At 51.3% G+C, this 23,294-nt stretch overlaps 1 protein-coding gene across 3 annotated transcripts; it reads right to left on the bottom strand.

Moving 5' to 3' along the window:
* Positions 1–1,499: 1,499 nt before the first annotated feature.
* CNTROB (centrobin, centriole duplication and spindle assembly protein) lies at positions 1,500–23,166 on the bottom strand. 3 transcript variants are annotated; one of them, XM_034989541.1, is made up of 19 exons: positions 22,058–23,165; positions 21,308–21,392; positions 21,010–21,091; positions 20,174–20,330; positions 19,158–19,274; positions 18,826–18,942; positions 18,382–18,480; positions 16,571–16,807; positions 16,079–16,225; positions 6,482–6,615; positions 5,972–6,097; positions 5,651–5,813; positions 4,667–4,925; positions 3,690–3,826; positions 3,406–3,469; positions 3,057–3,230; positions 2,781–2,913; positions 2,230–2,302; positions 1,500–2,041 (listed from the first exon to the last, which is right to left on the bottom strand). In XM_034989541.1, exons 1-19 carry the CDS (start codon positions 22,337–22,339, stop codon positions 1,916–1,918), a joined length of 2,712 nt encoding a protein of 903 aa, XP_034845432.1. In that variant the 5' UTR covers positions 22,340–23,165; the 3' UTR covers positions 1,500–1,915. The 3 variants fall into 3 exon arrangements, with proteins under 3 accessions (XP_034845432.1, XP_034845434.1, XP_034845435.1); XM_034989543.1 differs by having other exon boundaries at positions 22,067–23,165; XM_034989544.1 differs by lacking the exons at positions 1,500–2,041; positions 2,230–2,302; positions 2,781–2,913 and having other exon boundaries at positions 3,406–3,525; positions 22,058–23,166.
* Positions 23,167–23,294: the final 128 nt, after the last annotated feature.

Below are 23,294 nucleotides of genomic sequence, written 5' to 3'. Positions count from 1 at the left end.
ATGATTATGGAAGGAAAAAGGGGGGGCTGCTTGTCTGTGGCCTTTCTCCTCCTCCCCAGCCCTCCTTGCTTTTCATGTACACTGTATTTTTAAAAAACTGACATTGTCTTTCTATAATTAGCTCACCAGATGGTTAAATCAACACTGTGCCCCCTTCTGATTTCGTTCTGGAGAGTTGGGCAACGCTCTCCAGACCGTCCTTCACATCAAGAAAGATGTAGGGCATGTTGACGGACGGTGGCAGGTTGGGACCCAGGAGACGACAAGGTGGGACTCAGTGTTCATCTGGCCGGCTTTGTAAAAATGGCATAAAACGATCTCGTAGCAATGGTGACCACATGCCACCCATCACAGAGTTTGGTCAAATTGGTTTTATGCACCTGAGGTAAAAAAGAGCAAGGGCGGGCGCCTGGGTGGCTCAGTCGTTAAGCGTCTGCCTTCGACTCAGGTCATGATCCCGGGGTCCCGGGATCGAGTCCCACATCGGGCTCCCTGCTCAGCGGGAGGCCTGCTTCTCCCTCTCCCACTCCCCCTGCTTGTGTTCCTGCTCTCGCTATCTCTCTCTGTCAAATAAATAAAATCTTTAAAAAAAAAAAAAAAAAGAGCAAGGGCAACGTGCTCCTGGGTGGGCAGCGAGGCAGACGGCTTGGAGGGCGTCTCTCCGCCAGAGAGCGTAGCCCTGAGCGTGGGCACCGAGGGCCAGAGCTGGTCCCGGGCGTTCATCTCCTCTCCTTTCCCTCCCCCAGAGGCTCGGAAGCTTCTCTGTGGTGGCAGCACATGAGACCCCGCGTTTGCTAATATGAAACACCGAGGTATGTGATACCACGTCTGTGCTGGTGCCGACCAAGGAACCGGGGGGCAGAGAGACGGGCCCCCGGCACAGAAGACACCCTGGGACGGCCAGGCCCTTCAGAGCCGTACCGGGCGCCCTCGCCGCCTGCGCTGGGCTCCGAGCTGCGGCGCGCGCGGGTCCCCGGGTGTCGTGTGTAGCTGGATCTCCACAGCACTCCTGGCTGTCCGAGCTGGTGCGGGGACGCTGGGGCCGTCCTCAGCTTTGCACACGGGCCGGTTCCTTCTTGTTCATTCTGGTGCGTAGGAGGACGGCGGGTTTTGTAACGATGGCTTTTCTTCTTTTCCCCCGGCCGGCAGTCTGGTCTCTAAACTGTGTCTTACCACCGCAGCGTGTGTGCCGGCCAGTCAGCGCCCCGCCGATGCAATCCGCAAGCTTGACTCGCCCTTAAGAACCAATAATCTTGGGGAGCCTGGGCGGCTCAGCCGGTGAAGCGTCTGCCTTCGGCTCAGGTCATGATCCCAGGTCCTGGGATCGAGCCCCGCGTCGGGCTCCCTGCTCAGCGGGGAGTCGGCTTCTCCCCCTGCCTCTCCCCCTGGCTTGTGCTTTCTCTCTTGCTCACTCTCCCTCTCTCTCTCAAAATAAATTAAAAAAAAAAAAAGAACCAATAATCTCCCCCAACAATCAAATTTTTACTCAAACTCTTTATACAATAATTTACTCTTTTATTACAAGTTTGTTTTTTCTGATTATTAAGTCATACATGCTTGTTTTGGAAAATGTAGAAATACAGAAACGTATAAAGAAAATTAGAATCTTCCATAATTCCACTGCCAACCGCAGCTAATCGCTCTGCACGTTCTACTCTCGAAACACTGAACCTTAGCTCACTGGAACTTCTCGAACCTAGCCAGAGGCGGTCTTTCTTCAAAGCCTTCCTGTCTTTTCCACAGAATAGAAAACGGGAACATATAACGTATAAAAAACATTCTCAAACCAAATGAGGTTTCTTTACAAAGTAGTTTCCTATAAAATCTCCATTTTTTCAGATGCCTAGGAGTCTGAGACTCGAATACAGACCCTCGAGCATTTAGTAAAAGGAGAAGAGTAGAAAGGGCAAGGGGCTCATCTCCAGATGCCCCCCCGGCTCCTCATGCTGCTGGGGGCGGGGTGCCCGCCTTTCCTGCGAACTGGAGGTTTTTCAGTCTTAGGGGCTGGAGCGAGGCGGCGAGGGAGCCCCTGGGAGGGGATCTGGGGTGAGGAGAAGAGGAGGGAAAGTTGGCCTCCCCGTCACCACAGAAAGGCACCAAGCACGAGGGCGCCACGGTCAACCAGCAGAGGGGAGAGACCGTGCCACCCAAGACGCACAGGAAGCAGGGGTCGGGGACCAGTCAGCAAGGGCCCTTCCACGCCCCCGTCCCTGCCCCACTATCCCTCACCTCTTTCCGGGGGATCTCACCCAAGCGGGAGTCTGTGTTCCTTCTGGGGACATTATCCCCTCGGCTGTCCGTCCTGCCACACAAATGGAGGGATGAGGATGGGGAGCTGCCCCCCCCCCCCACTCCCCAATCTGCCTCTTGGGAAGAAGAACAAACGAGACGGACCTGGGGATCAAACGGGAAGAGACACTGGCGGACTCACTAGTGAGTTATACTAGGAGGTCACAGTCCTAGATTCTGAGTTCTGAGCCGCAGGGTAAAGAGGAGAAAACTAAGGTAGGAGGACATGAACACACGGAGGTGGTGTTTACAGGTGAGGAGACGGACACTAGAAAGGAAGAGACCAGAGAGAGGCGGGAGCAGCGAGGGGCAGAGGAAGAGGAGACCGTGGGCCCACCGCTCCCCGCGCTTTCGTCCCGGGGCAAGAACAACGGATGCCTCCCGGTGGATCCGTGGACCGCACCCAGCCCGCTCCTCCCTGCCTGAGTTGGGCCGCCCACGGGCCTGACCCCCTCCGTCCCCCCCATCCTCCCTGCCCTCCAGGCTGGTACCTGCCCTGTTCCTGCCTCTTCAGGTAGAGCAGCAGGTCCTCGGCAGGCAGCGCCCCCCAGCCCCGGGCCTGGTACAGTCGTAAGAGCTGAGACACGTCCATCAGCTGCCCCGCGGGAGCCGGCCCGTCTCCACCTGAGAGGCGCGTCGGGAATGCCGGTCACCCTGGGGCCCCGGCGCCAGCTCGCCGGGAACCCAGAAGGGCCTTCAGTCCCAGGTCCCGGCTCCGCACCCAAGACCTCCCCTGTCTACGTTCCGGGAAGCCACGGCCCACGTACCCCTCTCTGGGGAGCCACTGCTGGGACCGCTGCTCTGGGAGTGGCTTGAGGGAGGCTCGTGCACCCGGAAAAGACTGGATGCCATGGCTAGGGGCACTTTGGTTTTATGAACGGGGGGTGGGAGGTGTGGCACGTGCGGGGCTGCTTCCTCCCATGACGGGCCAGCCAGCGGACCTGGCAAGAGGAAGGAGGTTCGAGAATCAGGAAACGGGGCAAGAGCCAAGGACACCCCACCACCCAGCCCTCGTTAGGCTTTATGACCTCTGCCAGCTCCCAGAGGTCCACTCCGGACAGCCAGCTCCCACCTTCCCCACGCCCGGCCCCAGCCTTCTTCAGAGTTGGCCCTCACCAGGCTTCGGGGGCAACAGATCAACAGAAGGGACCTCGCTGTTCTGGGGTACCGTCTCCAGCAGCTGCGGGGACAAGACAGCAAGGTGCCCGGCGGACCGATCAGGAAAGAGATCTGGGTCTGGGAGGGAGGCAGAGGCTGGGGAAGTTCCAGAAGGGGCTTACGAGACAGGAATCAGACAGACTGGGACAGAAGCTCCAGTCCTGAAAGGGGGTGCAGCCGCAGGAGGAGAAAATGAAGACGCGGAGAAGGAGGTGAGGTGGGACAGGTGGGCCCTCTCTTACCTGGTGCAAAAAATGCTTGAGGCCCTCGAGCTGGGAGGGGGCCGGCAGCCCCTGCTTGAGGAAGCTGTCCCCGTCGGGCCCAGGATCTTCCTCAGGGAACGGCCGCTCCGGCCTGTGGTCAGGGTGGAAGCCCCCGGCTGGAAAGTGAAACGGGGCCGCGTGTGTGTTGTAGGGGAGGGGAATCCTCCCCAAATCAGCCCCCCAAATGCCAAGGGAAAGAGGCCTCTTAAATACAGCAGGGGCATCCCAGCTGGGAGAAGTTCACAGCAGCTGGAGAGAGAACGTACAGCTGAGTCCTGAGAAGTGTGGGCAAGAGGGGAAAGCTGTGCTACTGGGACTCTAGGCAAAGAGATCCCACCACAAACTCCCCAAAGAACAGAAACCAATGTTCAGAATGGCTTGGGATTAAGAGACACGTTCGGGCCCTCATTCTCTTTAACTATGACTACATGATTTTTACAATCAAAGTCGTGATGTAATCCGTCCCTCATTCTTCCCTGGACCTGGGCTGTGAGGTCCGTACCACCCAAGTCCCCGCTGACCGAGCCAGGAAATGCCCCTGCACCCGAGGAACGCTCACCGACCCATCAGAGCGCCTCTCCTTGACCCGCACACCAACGTCTCTCCCCGGTTGTCTAGACTATCGGCTGGAGCCAACGTCCCAGCTGGCCAAACCCACGTGCCAGCCGAGGTGAGGGCAGCAAGAACCTGAGAGCGAGCGCTGTCTACCAGGGAAAGGAGCTGCGCAGGGAGGGGCGGTGGCAAGAGCCCGCACGGCCCCAAGGCCGGTTCTCATCACCCCGGTGACATCAGACTCCCAAGAGCTCCCACTCCCTTTATTCGAAGCCTGCTCCTCGCACCTTCTGGTCACTGAGACGTCTGGGAAACGAACTGCTTGAGCCCCACACAGAGAGGAGGTAAGAGGGAGCGCGCGAGCGTGGACGCGGGGAACCCCAGTGACGTGCGTCCCCGGTTACCGGAGGATGAGGTGAGGCCCGGCCTCGGCTCCAGGGGCTGGAAGGAGTGCTGGCTCTGCAAAGGGGGGCCCAGCAGGAGGCCGAGGTCTGGGGACGGGCTGCAGAGGACAGGCGGGACTCCAAGCGCCTCACCCCCCGCTTCCCGGCTCTGCTGCAGCGCGGGCTTCAGGGCCACGGCCACGGGAGGCAGAGTCCACAGCCTCCGCTCCCCCTTCTCTGGCTCCTGAGGCCCAGGGCTGGAGGGCCTGGTGGTAGGAACCTGGGCACACGAGAGGCAGGAAGAGGATCACGCTCTGTGCACGTACAGACACGAGCCAGGGCGCAGACGCCTCGATTCCAAGGTTAAGAGGACAAGTGAGTAGGAAGTCCTTAGGAGGGGATCTGGTAACATCTGTCACCTTCCATCCCATTTTGCAATGCTTATTTGTGACCTCACAATTCCATCTCCAGAAGCTTTCCAGATAGGCTTGCACGAGGACACGTGTGAATGATATTTACGTCAGCTCTGTGCGTGGAAGCAGGATATAGAGGACGACTCTGATGTCCACGAATAAACACTGGGCCAAATGAGAAGTCGCACGGCCACGCACGGGAGGCCACCCCTGGGGCCCAGAGCAAGCGGGGCAGGGGAGGACGGTGAGCACTTCCCACCACACACCTTTTCGAACTGTTTGGATTTCCTTTTTTACCACGTGCACGTTATTATCTTTTCCAAAAAAGATTTTAGCTTAAAATAAAAACTGAAGAGTCACGAGGAGGAAGTGGAAGATGCCACCAGAATAGGGCGAGGGGTGAGACTCCTCTAGGGCTGGGGGAGGAGAGCTGGGCCCCACGGCCCGGGGCCGGCCTGGGTGAGCGGTGACCACGGCAGAGACTTCCCTCGATGAGGCGGTTCTTCTTCAAGGAAGCACACAGGGTTGCTTCCCCCTAACGCGGGTGCTAGGACCGACCTCGGGACCAGCCGCGTTCGAGGGCGATGCCTACCGGGGGGTTCGGAGGCAAGGTGGGGGCGCTGAGCAGCTGGTTGGCCTCCTCCCAGTGGGCGTGCAGCATGGCCTGGAGTCGCTCCACCAGCTCGGCCCGCTGCTCCTCCAGCTGCTGGCGGCCGCTCTGCAGGTCACGCACACGCGCCTGCTCCCGGGCCAGTCTGGGGGGGAAGACGGCAGAGGGGAGGACGGCCTCTGAGGAAGCAGGCCTCCGTGACTATGCAAGGGGCTGGGGCCACTGCAGACGCGGACAGGCCCACAGGCCCGGGTTGGGCTCCACGCGCGGGAAACGGACGGAGGCCTGAAAGGGCCGCCGCACCTGAGCTCATAGTCCTGAGCCACCTGCTGCTGCCTTTCCTCTCGCTCTGCCAGTTCCACCTTGAACTGAGCCAGCTGAGTGGACAGTTCCTGCTGGTGTTGTCCATTCAGGTCCTGCAGCTGCTTCCTAGGAGGACACGGGTGAGGAAGGAGGGCTGAGTCTGGAGACCAAAGTCCTCAAACGGGAAAGGGCCAGAAGGTGCGCCTGGCACAGCGAGAGCGCCGGGCCAAGGCACAGCGGGGTTCGGGGAGCAGGGAGGGGACAGAGCGGGTGTCTCGGGACCGGGTCCCCAGAGGCAGAGACTGGGATAGTGGTTCACTGAAGAAGCATTTCCAGAAAACTACTGGTAGGGAAGAGGGGATGTGGGAAGTGGGCCTGGGAGGGGCAGGAGAGGGGCAGTTCTGCGCCGTCCCCATCAAGGCAAGGGCGCTGGGGACTTGGACCTGAGGGCAGCCAGGAGGGAGCCTGTGGGCTGGAGGGACCCGAGAGGATCCGGAAAGTGCCGGGTACCTGTGATGCTCCCGCAGGGAGGCCTCGTGCTGCAGGCTGCTCTCCTGGGCCTGCGCCAGGCGCTCACTCACCCGCTGCTCCAGCTGCAGGGTCAGCTCCGACTGCAGCTGGATCCGCTGGCTCTCACACCGCGCCTGGGGGTGAAGGAGGGCGAGAGCTAACAGCTCCATCCATGCCTGATTCCTGCCGCAAGGACGGAAGGAGGCTCCCATGCGGGACTAGGTGCTTCACAGGCGCACGAAAGGAAAGGTGGCACTGGACCAAAGAAATATGTATTTAGCCAACAGCAGTGGTAGGTAGAAGGAGCCCATCTCTAGACACGCAGCAGGTGTCCCTGTCTCCTGATCCTAAAGCAGGATGGGGCTGCATCCGGCCTCTTCTTTCGCACCTCACAGTCCTTCTGCAACTCACCGAAACCTGATTTCCCCTCACAGGCCTCCGCGACAAAGAGCTGAACTTCCAAATCCCACCGTGATTTCTCTTGTCTTCTGAGGTGCCCCCTGCAACACCTGCCACCGGCGTGAATCTCCTCCGGAAAGCACGCCTCCCTCACCCCTGCCTTGCCGCCGCCAGCCCCGTGACCTCGCGCCCCCTGCTCCCCGGCCCCAGCCCACCGCTCTTCCTCCAGGCGCCCGGAGGGGCAGAATGCTTTCTCGAATTCTGTCCTCATTCTTCTCTCTGACCCCGTATTAACTAACATTCCGGGTCACGGGTGCTTTTGACACGTGTTTAATAAACATGGAGCATTGGGGCGCCTGGGTGGCTCAGTCGTTAAGCGTCTGCCTTGGGCTCAGGTCATGGTCCCAGGGTCCTGGGATCGAGCCCCACGTCGGGCTCCCTGCTCCACGGGAAGCCTGCTTCTCCCTCTCCCACTCCCCCTGCTTGTGTTCCCTGTCTCACTGTGTCTCTGTCAAATAAATAAATAAAATCCTTAAAAAATAAAAAATAAAACAAACATGGAGCATTTAGGCTATGTTTTTTCTTACCATTTATACCTTAAAGCACTTTCTAAGTCTCTCTTTAGCTGGACTTTAAGCCCACACACCCAGAAGCCTCCTGAGTAAGTGTCTTGGCTACACCTCAAATAAAACACATTCAAAATTGAGCTCATTTGGTGTTTTACGCTCGAACCTCTCCTGTTCTGTTTCTTGCCTTAGTTAATGGCACTGCTCTCCACTGGAACACCCACACTCTCTGAAACCCAGAGTCATCCCTGACTCCTGCTTCCTTCCACCTTCCTTAGGGTCCTTCCTTCTACTTCCTTAACACCTCCTGAATTTACTCCTCCACTCACGACTACGGTAATCCAGTATTATCTCACGTCTACTTGATCTCCTGGCCTCTATTCTACCCGCCACCCTCCTTCACGTTGGCCCCAGTAGATCCTCCACTTTGTGCCTGAGTGAATATTCTAAAATACAAATGTGCTCAATTTTTGCCCTTGTTCGGAACCGTCTGAATGCCCCCATTGCCTGAAGAATGAAGTTCTGGCTGCTTGAAAGGGCTTACGTGGCTACCCACCCACCCCCTCTCTCCCATCATACTAAACCCTTCGTCATTACACCGCTTTTTTTTTTTAATTTTTAAAAACTGAGGTAAAAGAGACCACATAATATAAAATTTACCTTCTTAACCACTTTTAAGAGTACAGTTGAGTAGTTGTTAACCCTATTCACATTACTGTGCAGATCTCTAGGACTTTTCATCTTATAAAATTAAAACTCTATACCCACTGAACAGTCGCTCCCCATTTCCTCCCACTCCAGCCCCATTCTAACTTCTGCTTCCTGATACTGACTACTCTAGATAGCTCATTACTTAAATTCTTCCAATGGAAGAGTTAATATATACTCCCTCTGAGCTGGCGACAGCACTTTAAGGAATCTATCCTACAGATTTATGTATAATGATGCTCACTGCAGCACTACTTTTTTTTTTTTTAAGATTTTATTTATTTATTTGAGAGAGAGAATGAGATAAAGAGAGCATGAGAGGGGGGAGGGTCAGAGGGAGAAGCAGACTCCCCGCCAAGCAGGGAGCCCGATGCGGGACTCGATCCCGGGACTCCAGGATCATGTCCTGAGCCGAAGGCAGTCGCTTAACTGACTGAGCCACCCAGGCGCCCGCAGCACTACTTTTAATAGTGAAAAAAATTGGTGTCGGTGCACATTGCTCATCAGAAGGAAAATGCTTAAGAAAACTACAATTCACCCATTCACTGCGACATTATACAATTCTTCAAAATCACAACGTACATCTATCTCCATGTAGTGGGAATACGGGACGTGGAAAGATATTTATATTAAGAGGTAACAGTGACAAGTTGCAACAAGTGTGTATGTTTTTTTTAAAGCAGCAACCCACGAGGGCACCTGGGTGGCTCAGTCGGTTGAGTGTCCGACTCTTGGTTTCGCCTCAGGTCATGATCTCAGGGTCCTGGGATCGAGTCCCTCGTAGGGCTCCATGCTCAGCCAGGAGTCTGCTTGAGATTCTCTCTCCCTCTGCCTTTCCCACCCCCGCCCCACTGGCTCGTTCACCCTCTCTCTCAAGTAAATACATCTTAAATAATAAAGCAGTAACCCACAAACTCAAATGAAAAGATCCTGAAAGGGCATACGCAAAGTGGTGTGGTAAGGAAAGATAACCAAGGCTTTCTACTTCTGTATTATTCAAACTTGCCTTACAGATAACTTTTATAAATCTTAAAAGTATTTTTAAAACTTCTTTGGGGGCGCCTGGGTGGCTCAGTTGGTTAAGCGGCTGCCTTCGGCTCAGGTCATGATCCTGGAGTCCCAGGATCGAGTCCCTCATCGGGCTCCCTGCTCGGCAGGGAGTCTGCTTCTCCCTCTCCCACTCCCCGTTTGTGTTCCCTCTCTCGCTGTGCCTTTCTCTGTCAAATAAATAAATAAAATCTTAAAAAAAAAAAAAACACTTCTTTGGGAACCACCCAACCATGCTGATGTTGGCTCCCTTCTTTATCCATGATAATTACCTCCAATAAATTCACTTTGATTGAAATATGCATGTTATAATTTCTGAAGTAACCCCTAAACAAACAGAAATTTTAAAACTAGCTGGCTTTAAAACTAGCTGACAAAAGAAAATGAGAAAAAAGTAATGAATCTAAAAGATGACAAGAAAGGAGAGAAAAATAAAGATTAAGAAGGTAAGACAAAATAAAATCTAAAGTTGAAACATAGATCCAACCATAAATAAATACACTGAATATAAAAGAGTTTGATGCTCCAATTAAGAGACAAATATATAAAGGCTGAAAGTAAAGATTACAAAAATATTTGCCAGGCAAGCTCTACTTTAAGGAAAAAGCTTAAAAGAATATTTTTAAAAAGGCTGGTATAAGTCTAGTAACATTATATTATTAAGCAAAAATAGATTCTAAGGTAAAAAGCCTGAAGAGATAAAGAGAGTCAATTCATATGGATAAAACATCCAATTTACCAGGAGAGATGTAGCAATTTTAAAATTTATATGCTCTTAACAATGGCCTTAAAATGTGTAAAGCAAAAACTGACAGACTACAGGAAAAATAGAAAAATCCACAGTCAGTGAGATTTTAACAGAAAAAAAATCATTAAGGAAACAATGATTTAAATAGCACAATTACCAAACTAGACACACATACAAATAGACACATATAAAACACTTCACCCAACAACTATAAGATACATATTTTCAAGCACACATGAGACACGTAGAAAAATGGACCATATATTAGAACAGATAATAAGTATCAAAAAATTTCAAAGAATTTAAGTAACAAAAATACTATATTCTCTCATGTCTACCAGAAACTCTCCAGTGATGGGGGCAGGGGCAGGGAGAGAGGGACAGGGAGGTCCAGCCCAACAGACAAACGTTGCAAAATGTCAGCTGGTGAATCCAAGCGTCATTCATTACACTCTTCATGCAACACTCTGTTAAGATAGAAATATTTCAAAACGAAAAGTTGTGTGGAAAACACATAAGCAATTTTTTTAAAAGACCATGCTCTCTAATTACAAAATTAAGCTGTAAATCAATAATAAAAACAGAAGTAGAGGGGTGCATGGGTGGCTCAGTCAGTGAAGCATCTGCCTTCAGTTCAGGTCATGATCCCAGGGTCCTGTGATCAAGCCCCGCATCGGGCTCCCTGCTCAGCGGGAGTCGGCTTCTCTCTCTGCCCCTCCCCCGGCTTTCCCTCTCTCTGTCTCACTCTCTTAAATCTCTAAAATCTCTTCTAAGATCTAAAATCTTAAAAAAATAATAAGTAGAGGGGCACCTGGGTGGCTCAGTTGGTTAAGTGGCTGACTCTTGATTTTGGCTCAGGTCATAGTCTCAGGGTCATTTCAAACTAAACTAATTAAATAACCAAACACACACACACACACACACACATACATACATACATACATATGAGAGATTTTTCCACCAAGAAAAAGATCTCACATGGGAGGTCTGAGTTCAAAGAAAGTTCGAACAACAGAGAAAATAGTAAAATATGGGGATACCTCTAAATGAATATTGGCTTTACAGAACATTAATAATGTCTTATGGTGGTTTTTTATTTAAAACAGAATTTAAAAACAGTGATCTCATGGAAAATGGCAGGGTAGAAAACTGCAGGGGTTAGTCCTTCTGCCAAAACATCCATTGAGATGTGGAAAAAATATCAAAACCCACTATTTGGGAACTCTGGAACCTGATCAGATACTTAAACGAGCAGGAGAGTGCCTGATGAAGGCACAGGCTGCTGGGCTTTGGTACAAGAGCTGGGGATGTGAGCCTGCTTCCATCCCCCAGCCCTAGGCCCTCTGCAGCCACAGGAATGGTAGCCCGGGAAACTAGAGGGACTGGCTGAAGTGAGCGTGGTAGGTAAGGACCTTATCCTCCAAAAACGTGGGATTGGGTGTTTTGGACAGTTTGGCAATTCCCTGAGGAACCAGAGCAAACAACCACCTTTGTTTTGGGCCCCTGCAGAGGCTTCCCTGGTAGCACCAATCATAAGATTTAAAGAGACATATATACTCATTTGAGAGAAGAATTCAGACATTTAAGAAAATCTCTGTCAACTCACAGGCTAATCACAGAGGTAACAGAACAGAAATGTCAGTCACCACACACAACAAGAAATAGAGACTTTGCAAAAACAGTCTGAAAAAGTCACTATACAAATGGATGGCTGCAGGCATCAAAAAAAAAAAAAAATCTGAGGAGAGAGAATATGATTTCCAGAATTACATTATAATATTTAAGATGTCTAGTTCTCAACGACAAATTACAAAACACAGAAACAGGAAAATACGACTCATTCAAAGGAAAAAGAAAATTAGGCACGCCTGGCTTGCTCAGTTGGTACAGCATGCAACTCTTGATCTCAGGGTTGTGAGTTCAAGACCCACGTTGGGTGTGGAGAGTACTTAAAAATAAAATCTTTAAAACAAAACAAAACAAAAAAAAAAAGGAAAAAGAGATTTGACAGAAATATTTCCTGTGGAAGCCCAGACATTGGGATTACTAATCAAAGACCTTAAATCAACAGTTTTAAATATGCTCAATGAACTATTTGGACAACAAACTAAATGAAATCAGAATACTGTATGAACAAATAGAAAACATCAATAGAGACTTAAATTATAAAAAAGAACCAAATAGAAATTCTGAAACTATAAAGTACAATTGATGATATGAAAATTTCACTAGATACCACTACATACCCCTATTTCACTATATACCCCTATTGAAATAACCAAAATCCAGAACACTGACCACAACAAGTGTTGGAGAGAATGTGGAGCAACAGGAACGCTCATTCACTGCTGATGGGAATGCAAAATGGTGCTACGACTCTGGAAGACACTGTGGTGGTTTCTGACAAAACAAAAGGTACTCTTCCCATATGATGTAGCAACCACACTCCTTGGTATTTACCCAAAGGAGTTAAAAACTCAGGTCCATACCAAAACCTGCACATGGATGTTTACAAGCTTTATTCTCAACCACCAGAAATCAGAAGCAACCAAGATGTCCTTCAGTAAGCACACAGATATATAAACTGTGGCACATCCAGACGGTGGAATATTATTCAACAAGCTAACAAGCCATGAAAAGGCGCAGAGGAAACTTAAATGCATATTACCAAGTGAAAGAAGTGAGTCTAAAAAGGCTACGCATTGTAGGATTCCAACTATATGACATTCTGGAAAAGGCAAAACTATGGAGACAGTAAAAAGATCAGTGGTTGCCAGGGGTTAGAGGGAGGAAGGGATGAACAGGCAGTGCACAAAGGATCTTTAAGGCAGTGAAACTGAGTGTGACACTATAAAGGTGGATACATGTCATTATAAATTTGTCCAAACCCATAAAATGTACAACAGCAAGAAGGAACCCTAATGTAATCTATGGACTCTAGGTGATAATGACGTGTTGATATAGGTTCATCAATTGTAACAAACATTCATTCTACTCTGGTGGGAGATGTTGGTAATGGGGGCAGCTATGTATCTGTGGGGGTAGGGGGCATATGGGAAATATCTGTACCTTCTGCTCACTTTTGCTCTGAACATAGGACTGCTCTAAATAATAAAAACTATTTTAAAAATTTCACCAAAGGGGCTCAATGGCAGAGTTCAGCAGGAAGAAGAAAGAGCCAATGAACTTGACGATAAGCAACAGAAATTATCTAATCCAATGAGCAACAGGAAAAAACAATCAAGAAAAATGAACAGAACCTGAGGGGCCTGTGGGACATCATACCAATGGATGCATTAGCAAAGTCCCAGAAGGACAAGAAAGGGAGAAAGAACAGGAAAAAAAATCTCAAAACACAGCCAAAAGCTTCCCAAATTTGATAAAAGACATAAATCTATCCATCCCCAAAACTCAACAATCTCTAAACAGAATAAACTCAAGGAGATCTACACTACAACACATCATAGTCATATTGTCAAAAGCCAAACACAGAGTGGCGCCTCGGTGGTTCAGTTGGTTAAGCGGCCTACTTCGATTTTGGCTCAGGTCATGATTTCAGGGGTCATGGGATTGAGCCTGCATTGGGCTCCAGCTCTGCATCAGCTCCACGCTCAGCACAGAGTCTGCTTGTCTCTCTCCACTTGCTCCTCCTCTGGCTCATGTGCACGCTCTCTCTTTCTCTCAAATAAATAAATAAAATCTTAAAAAAAAAAAAAAAAAAGCCAAACACAGAGAAAGGAGCAAGAGAGAAGCACCTGGTCACTTATAGCGCCTACGTAAGACTAACTGCCAATTTCTCATCAGAAGTCAGAGGCCAGAAGGTAGTGGAATGACATATTTCAAGTGCTGAAAGAAAATCAACTGTCCAGTGAAACAAAAAACAAAAACCTTCAAGAATGAAAAAGAAATTAAGCCATTCTCAGATAAACTAAAGCTAAGAGCATTCATTTCTAGTAGACCTGACTTACCAAAAAATGCTGAAGGAGTCCTGCAGGCCAAAATGAAATGAAATGAAATGAGACAGTAACCTGAAGCCATATGAAGAAATAAAGAACCCCGATAAAGGTTACTCCGCAGGTAAACACAGAAGCCTGTATTACCATAATCTCAGTTTGTAACTCCTTTTTTCCTGTAGGATATAAAAGGCAGATGCACAAAACAGTACTGATAAATCTGCATCAATAACACCACAAAAGTGGAGACACACCGATGTACAGGAACAGTGGCTGCACGCTACTGAACCTAAAGTTAGTATTATTCAAACTAGGTGACCGTTATTTTAAGATGTTAACCGTAATCTCAAGGGAATCCTTAAGAAAATAACTTTAAATATGTACAGAAAAGGAAAAATGAAGAGAATCAAAAACGGTACACAAAATATTGATGAAATACCCCAAAAAGGCAGTAATGGAGCAACTGAAAACCAGAAACAAGTAAGATGTATGGAAAACAAATAGTTAAATGGCAGAAATCAGTCCTTAGCCAGTAATTACTTTAAATGTAAATGGATTAAATTCTCCAATTAAAAGGCAGGAATTGGCAGAATGGATTAAACAACGGAACAAAACATGATCCTGTATATGTGGTCGACAAGAAACTCACTTTAGATGCAAAGACACAAAAGCCTCTTAAGTGAAAGGATGAAAAGAGCCCATGCAAATACACCCAGGAGAGCTAGGGTGGGGGCTAGATTATCATTAGACAAAATAGATTTTAAGCCAAAAAAGGTTATATCAAGAAGACATAACAATATACACATCTGTGTACTTAACAGAGCCCCAAAATATATGAAGACAAAATGGACAGACTTCTTGAAGGGAGACATGGACAGTCCTACAGTAATAACTGGAAACAGTAATAGCCAGAAACATCAACACCTCTCTTTCGATAATGGATAGAACAATAAGGAAATCGACGACTTGAGTAACACTAAAGTCAGGCACTGGATCCAACAATGAACAGACAAAAATCCTTGCCTTCAAAAAATGCACAAGATTTTAAAAGGTGCAGATGTAGTATATCAGGAGAAAAATTCAAACAGGGAAGGGGAGCGCGGATTGTCAGAGGTCGCGGATCTTACCCGGTGGGGTTGGGGAAGACCTCACTACAAAGATGACACTGAGTCGGGAGTAGTTCTCCTGTCCCTCAACTATCATCTATCACACAGCTTCAAGAATGTGTGTGCTAGACAAACCCCCCTTCTAGCTGGTCGCTCCTCGTTGGCCAGGAAGATTCCCAGCTCCCAGCACGGAGCTTCCGTGGTGGGGCTGTTGAGTAGACTCCGTGAACCAACGCACACCCAGCGAGCACCAGTCCGGGGGACTAAGGCAGCTTACGTGCCGATATGGAACTGTACTAACATCTTTACCCTCGGTCCTCCATGAGGAGTTAGTTTCCAGGTGGTCAGTCCGCCACTTCCGCAGGTGAGGTGAAAAGAAAAAGGAGTGTGTTCTTCCCAACACTGGCCTCGCTAACCCGGAAACGGGGTGCGTCTCCTCACGTCCCTCGTTAATAAGGGAAGTCTCTCAGGCTGACTTGCTCTGGGAACTTCAACAATGTGCACCTAACACACAATTTGCACACACAGTAGTCCCCCTCTCCACAGTCCTGCTTTGCGCAGGTTCAGCTATCCGTGGTCAACCGCGGTCCGGAGGCAGGCGATCCCCCTTCTGACGTGCTGCTGGAAGGTCAGCAGCCTAACGCTGCGTCCTCGCCTCCTTCATGGCCCCCCGCGGGCACCTCCCCATCTCTCATCCTCACCAGAAGACGGGTGAGCACACAACAGTAAGACGTGCTGAGCGAGAGACCGCATTCACGTGACTTTTATTACAGCCTGTTGCTATAAATGTTCAAGTTTAATACGAGTTATTATCCGTCTCTTACTGTGGCTATGTCATAAATTTACCTTTACTGTAGGTGCGGACGCACAGAAAACAAGCAGTACATATGGGGTTTAGTACTACGCGCGGTTTCGGGCACTGTATCCCCCGTGGATGAGGCAGAAGCCTTTAGGGGTCAAAATTCTAGGTAAAAAATGGCAGTGTTTGCCATGACTCCCAAAAGGTCCCGGGCCTCACACCTACTTGTCCTAACGAGGAGGGCAGCCTCGGGCACATGCCGCCACCTGACCTGCACCAAGCTCATCTCCAGCTGCAGGGCGTCTCGCTCTCTCCGAGCCGTGTCCAGCTCCCCTTCCAGCCGCCGCACGTCCGACTGCACCAGCGTTAGCTGCTGCTGGGCCTCCCGCGCCGCCTGCACCTCCCTCTGGGTGTTCCCCTGGGAAAGGAAACCAAACTCAAGTGCGCGCCTCCATTCCTGCCTCCTGGTCACCTCCATTCCCCAAGTCGTCATCCCGCGCCCTGAAACCCAAGCCGCTACTCTCCCTCTTCACACCTGACTCTCTGCTCGGCTCTGGGGAATCTCACTCTTTCAGCCTTCGAGGTACTGGCTGTCCCCGGCCACGCCTGCTGGCCCCGCACCCTCCACCTTGTCCCCCCCAGACAGGTCTTCACTCTGCAGCCCAGTCCCCCCCCACACCCCATATTCTGACCTCCCGTCTCATTCCGTCATTCTGCCCTTCAGCTGTTGCCTACTCCCTGACGACGGGACGGCCGCTCTCACCTTCTCCTTTTCCAGCTGAGCGTGCACCTCCTCCTGCAGGGCCCCGTAGCGCTCCTGGAGCTCGAGCTCTCGCTGGGCCCAGGCCTGCCGCTCCTCCTCCAGGGCCAGCTTCAGCGCCTCCAGCTGTCGATGCTCACTCAGCTGCCCAGCCCGAGCCTCATCCCGCTCTTCCTGCAGGGCCCGGCCCCGCTGCTGCTCCAGCTCCAAGCTCAGGGTCAGAGCCTGCCTCTCCTCCTCCTGGAGCCCCAGGGAAAACCAGATCCTGAGCAAGCCCTCAAGAGAGCAGCAAGCGGCCCCGTCACCCCCATACACTGCACCCACTGAGAATTCTGTCCGCTCAAAAACAAGAGTTGACAAGCCCACAGGACTGTGACACGGTAAACAGGAGCGTCTGTTCCAGAATTCGGTCCATCTGGGCTCAAATCGGTTTGCATCCCAGCTGTCACTCACTATGTGTTCATGTCTAGGGCCTACCTTGTGAGGATTCCAGTAAAAAGCGCACAGAAAGCAATCAGCACAGCGTCCAGCACATAGTAAGCACTCAATATGCAATACCCGTCACTATCATCCTCAAAAGAAGCTCCACAAAGACTAGAAAATCCAGCCTCTAATCATGAACCAGCCGACCAGCAACCACGACGGCGCTGTTGGGTCAAGCCTGTGAAGGGGCGCCTAGGTGGCTCAGTCGGTTAAGCGGCTGCCTTCGGCTTGGGTCGTGATCCCGGAGTCTTGGGATCGAGCCCCGCATCAGGCTTCTTGCTCGGTGGGGAGCCTGCTTCTCCCTCTCCCTCTGCCTGCCTGCTGCTCCCCCTGCTTGTGCGCTCTCTCTCTCTCTCACTCTCTCTCTCTGTGTCAAATAAATAAATAAAATCTTAAAAAAAAAAAAAAAGCCGGGCGCCTGGGTGGCTCAGTTGGTTAAGCGACTGCCTTCGGCTCAGGTCATGATCCTGGAGTCCCGGGATCAAGTCCCACATCGGGCTCCCTGCTCAGCAGGGAGTCTGCTTCTCCCTCTGACCCTCCTCCCTCTCATGTTCTCTGTCTCTCATTCTCTCTCTCGCAAATAAATAAAATCTTAAAAAAAAAAAAAAGCCTGTGAAGATGACAAGTAACAGCACGCATGTCGCAAGCACGCATCATGCACACAACTGAGTTCCAGACCTGGCTGCTAATTCATATGAGTAATCATCTTATCATTCCAGCAATAAGAAACCCGATTAAGTCTCATCCCATACCTTTTCTGGCTCTGCCCTAGACCAGAAATCCCAAACCTGGCTGAACAAAATCACCTAGGAAACTGCTGAAAATATTTCAGCTCCCCAGTTCAATATATCTACCAAATCAAAACCCCTGGCGACGGGTCCCAGAAGTCTACATTGTAAAACAATCCCCCCGATGATTCTTTTTTTTTTTTTAAAGATTTTATTTATTTGATAGAGAGAGAGAGAGACAGCCAGCGAGGGAACACAAGCAGGGGGAGTGGGAGAGGGAGAAGCAGGCTTCGCGTGGAGCAGGGAGCCCGATGCGGGGCTCGATCCCAGGACTCCGGATCATGACCTTAATGACTGAGCCACCCAGGCGCCCCTCCCCACCCTTCTATGATCCATGATTCTAACGAGGCAATGATTTGCAGAGTCTCTAGAGCCAACTTGGCGGCCGAGCCCCGTCTGCAGAGGATCTAGTAGAACGAGTGTTCTAAGGGACACATTTGGGGAAACACTCCCCTGGTGCGGCTCCCACAACCCACCGTTGGCCCACAGCCCCTGAATTAGTTAGCAGCCTCTAATGGAATGGACCGAGCCCAGCATTCTCACCAGTGTCTCTCTTTCCCGTTGCTGCAGTCTGACACTTTCCTGCTCACGATTCAGGGCCTCCATGGCCTCAGAAAGGCTTTGCTCCAGGTGGGTCACTGTCTTTCAGGGACAGGGGAACACAGGACAGAGAAACAGAGGGGAATCCCTACAGGTTATACTTCAGAAAGCTTCAGTGATAACAAACTAAAAGTGAAACCTCACTCAGTGACTTGGGGGCCCAAGAGAAGACTACGTGGTGTGGGGAGATCTGGGAAAACACGGATGATGCAAGTCTGGCAGCAAAAACAGTGAAGTGCGGGGGAACGGGGAAAAGAACGGCCAGGCCGGTGACTCCTCAAGACTGAGCTCAATCTGTTAGGGACCCAGATCCGGAGCTATCTGGACTCCCTTCCCTCTATCGATCTGTGCCCTAGGCTCTCATGCCGTCCGACCCAGGTTGCCCACCTCCTGCTGCTTGCTTCTGGTAAGTTCGGCTGCCTGGCGTTCCTCCTGGAGCCCCCGAAGCACCTCTGCCCGCTCAGCCTCGTGACGGTTCCAGCCCTCCACCACTCGGGCCAGGGTCTCAGGAGAGGAAAGTCAAATGGAATTTCAAAGTAATTTTTTTGCCCTCTTTCTGCCCGCGGGGGTGGGGTCAACAGCCACCTTCTCCCAGGAGTCGGGAACCCTCCCACCCCCAGCTCCTAGTGTGAACAAAGAACCGCTGGTTGGCCATCCCCTTTTCACTATTCCTTGGCACCCCCCACGAGAGACCCACCCGCATTCTGCTACCCTGGCACCTTGTCCAACTGTTCGATCATGATATCTTTCTTGCGGTCAGCAGTCACAGCCACAACTAACTGCTGCTGAAGCTCTAGCACCCGGGTCTGTAGGGTCTGAATATGGCGCTCACAATGCTGGGAAGGAGGAGGACAAGTCTGGGTGTCACTATCCCTAATTTGACCACAGCAACAAATTTCCCAGCGCCTCTTGGCGAAAATGGGCTGGAGACAGGGGAGCCCAGGTCCCAAGAACAGAAGAGGTTTGGAGAAGAAGGATCGGGAACTCGGGAGCAGGAATCTTGAGGCCCAAGACCTCTACCAGCTCAGGAGACAGGGGCTTAGCTTCCAGGCTATTCCATTTCCTGGATCTCCAGGGAGAAATTTCCACGAACCTTCTGGCAGGAGACCAACAACCCACACTTCACAGAGTGGGAGGTGACTCGTGCCTAAGCAGCTCATTGGGCACAGTGAAGGTTGGCAAGGAGAACATGGCAAGGAGAAAGGAGAAAGCCTTCCATTCAGGCCCAGGCAGCTTCAAACAGACGAAGAGATGGTTCCAAAAATGACAACACAACCAATGACCGTGGCCTTTCCCCTGCCTAGTCCGCCTCTCTGCCCCCTTCAGATAAGCTGAGGTTTGCAGAAATAAAGTCCGGTGTATCACCCGGAGCCATAAAGCCTTCACACAAGCCAGCAAGGTGTGCTGTTCATTCACCGCACGCTTCTGGAACGCTTCCTTGTGTCAGGCACGTTCTGACAGTGATGAACAAGATAAGGTCCGACCCGCATAGTGCTTAGATTTTAGAGGGGAGAAGCAGACCGGATATATCAGACTATGATAAGCTATCACCCGAGGGGCCTGAATGTCCACCCGGAGGAGAGGTGTGCATCATAGACGGGATGGTCAAACTCGACCTCCCTGAAGAGCCATCTGAGCAAAGTCTCAGCTTGCAGGCCCTCAACCCTCAGCCCTTCCCAGCACCCAGCCTATTTCTAATCTTTGCTGCTTTCACACGGAAGCCTTGGTGACTCACCTTGCGACGGGTGTGTTCGGAATCCAGTGCATCTCTCAGGCCCTGGAAATCCGGGGGATTGAGGGGGGGCCCCGGCCGAAGACTGGCATAGCGGGGAAACAACTCCTCCAGGGCTTGGGCTGAGCTAGATGGAGATAAGCCTTGCAGGGGCCGGGTGCTGAACAAAGCAGGCAGAGAATGTCAGGGTGTGGAAAGCTTTCGAGACCCCCTAGTCCAACTGTGACATTTTACAAACGAGGAAACAGAAACTCAGAAGGAGCAAGAGACTTGGCCAAAGTCATAGAGCTAGATAGCACTCGGGTTCTGTGATTCACTCTACAGTGCTCCTTCCTGCCTACCACACTCCCAGCAGTAAAAGTCTTAGCAGAAACAAACCAACTCGGGGCGCCTGGGTAGCTCAGTTGGTTGGGCGACTGCCTTCAGCTCAGGTCATGATCCTGGAGTCCCGGGATCGAGTCCCGCGTTGGGCTCCCTGCTCAGCGGGGAGCCTGCTTCTCCCTCTGACCCTCCCCCCTCTCATGTACTCTCTCTCTCTCAAATAAATAAATAAATAAATAAATAAATCTTTAAAAAAAAAAAGGAAACAAGCCAACTCTTCTGGGGGAAGAAGGACTAGAGGTTGGGAGAAAGCCAGGTACTAGGCAGCAGATGCCCATGGTCCCGAAGGAGTAAAGGGGATAGAAGATAGGGAAAAAAGGATGAAAACTGAAAGCTAAGGGACAAGCATCTTAGGTCCCTAGGAGATAGAAAAGCAGGAAAGACAGAACTCAGGAAGGGAACACTGCCTCTCCGAAAAGACAAGCAAGCCAGCTAGAAGAACCCCAGGGGGAACTCACTTAAGCAAGGTGGCTGTGCTGTCACTGTCAAATGAGTCGTCTTCTCGTCTCTCTGAGCCAGGACCTGGAGTGGTGGGATCCCCTGCAGGCAGCCAGAGGGACCCCATAGCCAGGGTCAGGGAAGGATAGGAACCCTGTCTCTTCGAAGACGAAGAGAGGAGAAGGCCTTTCCTTTCGACTTCACCCACTCCTCTAGCCCCTCTCCCAAAAAACTGGAGCCTTTCCTCCTGAACTCTCTTGTCTTGGACGCCTTCCTTTCTCCGCCTTCTCCCACCCCTTAAATCTGGGTTTAACTCACGATAGGCCGTATCCCGGGAGTTTTGGAGCATGCTCTGGAGCTGACCCCGAACACTTTCCATCTCAAAAATATGCCTGGAGCCATCCTAGAAAAAAGCAGCATGGAAAGCAGATGCAACCTGAATGATCTTATGTTCTACACGCTGCCAGGGTACGTGGCATCTGGGAGTCCCTAAAACCCAAGAATTACTCCAGCACCTGGGACAGCCAAGAAAACCGGAACTGACCCAATAAGGGTTGACACTCAAATGTCTGCAGAAGGCAGGCACATAGTGTAAATAAATTAATTGGGCACATTAAGACAAGCCTGGTGAGGATCCTTGCCAACTAGAGAGGAAATACCTCATCTAAAGACTGTGGAGTCCGTGGCTATCAGTTTTTCAAACTCTGGAAGACCTAACCAGCCTGCAACACTAATAACCAACCTCTCTGTGACATGTGTAATCGATTAGACCGCGTTTGAATGACTGACATGCCAAACTGTAAACCACACAATCAAACTAGCTTTGAGCTGGAAGGAGCTTAGCAAATTTTGCTATCCTTAAGTGCCTAGTTCTCTCTTGAACTGAAGAAACCTTATCCTCGCTTAGTGCCCAAGTCCCAGTCAAAGCACAGCAACCTGTCCCTTGGTGCAGGTATCTTCAAAATAGGAGTTCAATCCAACAATAGTTCAAATCTCAGCAAAGCAATTTTTTTTTTTTTTTTTTTTACGACCACCCATTCCAAGACCCTAGAGGTACCCAAGACACACCTCTCTCACCTTTTTCTTCAGGTTGTTCTCCAAGCCAACCGACAAGCTGTGACTCAGCTCTTGGGCCAAGCCATCTAACATCTCATGGGGAGGTGGGGAGGTGGTGGGGAGATACAGCTGGGCTCGGGCGGTGGCCTCCGCCTGACGACTGAGGTGCAAAGAAGCATAGAGCTGGGAGGTCACCTCAGAGGATACTTGGTTCAGCCCAGGGGCTTCTGATGAATCACTCAGGAGATCCTCAGCCCGGAGAGGTGAAACGGGGCTGGTAGCTGATGTCGCCATGAGTACAAGCACCAGACAACTGCAGACAGCAGAAGTGGGAACTCCTGGTCCTGCTTTAGGAGACTCCAGGGGGGGAAGTGCACCGAGAAAGAAGATTTGGGAGAAAGGAGGAAGACTCCAAGCCAAGGATCCTTGTTGAGGGACGGCAGGGAGGCTTTCTGGTTAGAGGAAAGGTTTCCAGCAGTTCCAGAGGCCATGGGAGAGGGCAAAAGCATTTCCTTCCACCGCGCCTGGGACCGGTGGAAAAGGAGGGTGCAGCAAGGAGGGGGTGGGGACAGAAGACCGAGGGGAGACAGCCCCACTGCAATTCCCCTGGAGTGCTGAAGACCGACTTATGGCACAGGCTTTTAAATTCTCACACCCAGAACCTGCAAACTGAAATGGACCCAATCCAACAGCGGCCTGCTTTCCCTCCAGCAGTCTTATTTGGCCCTCACCTGGCCGGGGTCTCAGAGAGGCAGGACCCTCACGTTCCCCACCTCCTCACGCCCGTCGCCATGCACCTGTTCCACCCACCGTCAACCCTCCTGTCTATCCCCTCCGACCGCTCCTGGCAAGAAAGCCATAGCAAGGCTCTTCTAGAACCGCCCCCCCCCTCCGTGCTATCCCAAGAGAAACTCTGTGAACCCTGGGCCACCCCCTCAAAGTCCGCCGCCCTCCAGCCTAGCCTGAGATCCTCTACCCGGACCACCCCTGGCAACTCCTCGCCACACCGCCAGACCTCAGCCCCGCTCAGTTTGCCAAGGTGCGGGCCAGGGATTGTCCCCCGCCCCTGAGCCCCGGTCCGGGAGGCCAAGGAGCCCTGCACACCCACCCTCGCCCCTTCCCTACACTCAAAACCGTTGGCAGCCTCCCGCCCACCGTCCGCAGCCCCGCCTCGCTCGCCCAGATGACGTCACCAGCCCCGCGCTCTCCCTCGCAGGCGCCCAGACAGCTTCTGGAGCCCGGGAGCCCA

Source organism: Mirounga leonina, unplaced genomic scaffold, assembly GCF_011800145.1.
Source record: "Mirounga leonina isolate KUSES-001 unplaced genomic scaffold, KU_Mleo_1.0 Mir_488, whole genome shotgun sequence".
NCBI lineage: Eukaryota > Metazoa > Chordata > Mammalia > Carnivora > Phocidae > Mirounga > Mirounga leonina.
The sequence above is the reverse complement of the archived record's forward strand: the minus strand, read 5'-3'. Positions and strand labels throughout refer to the sequence as shown.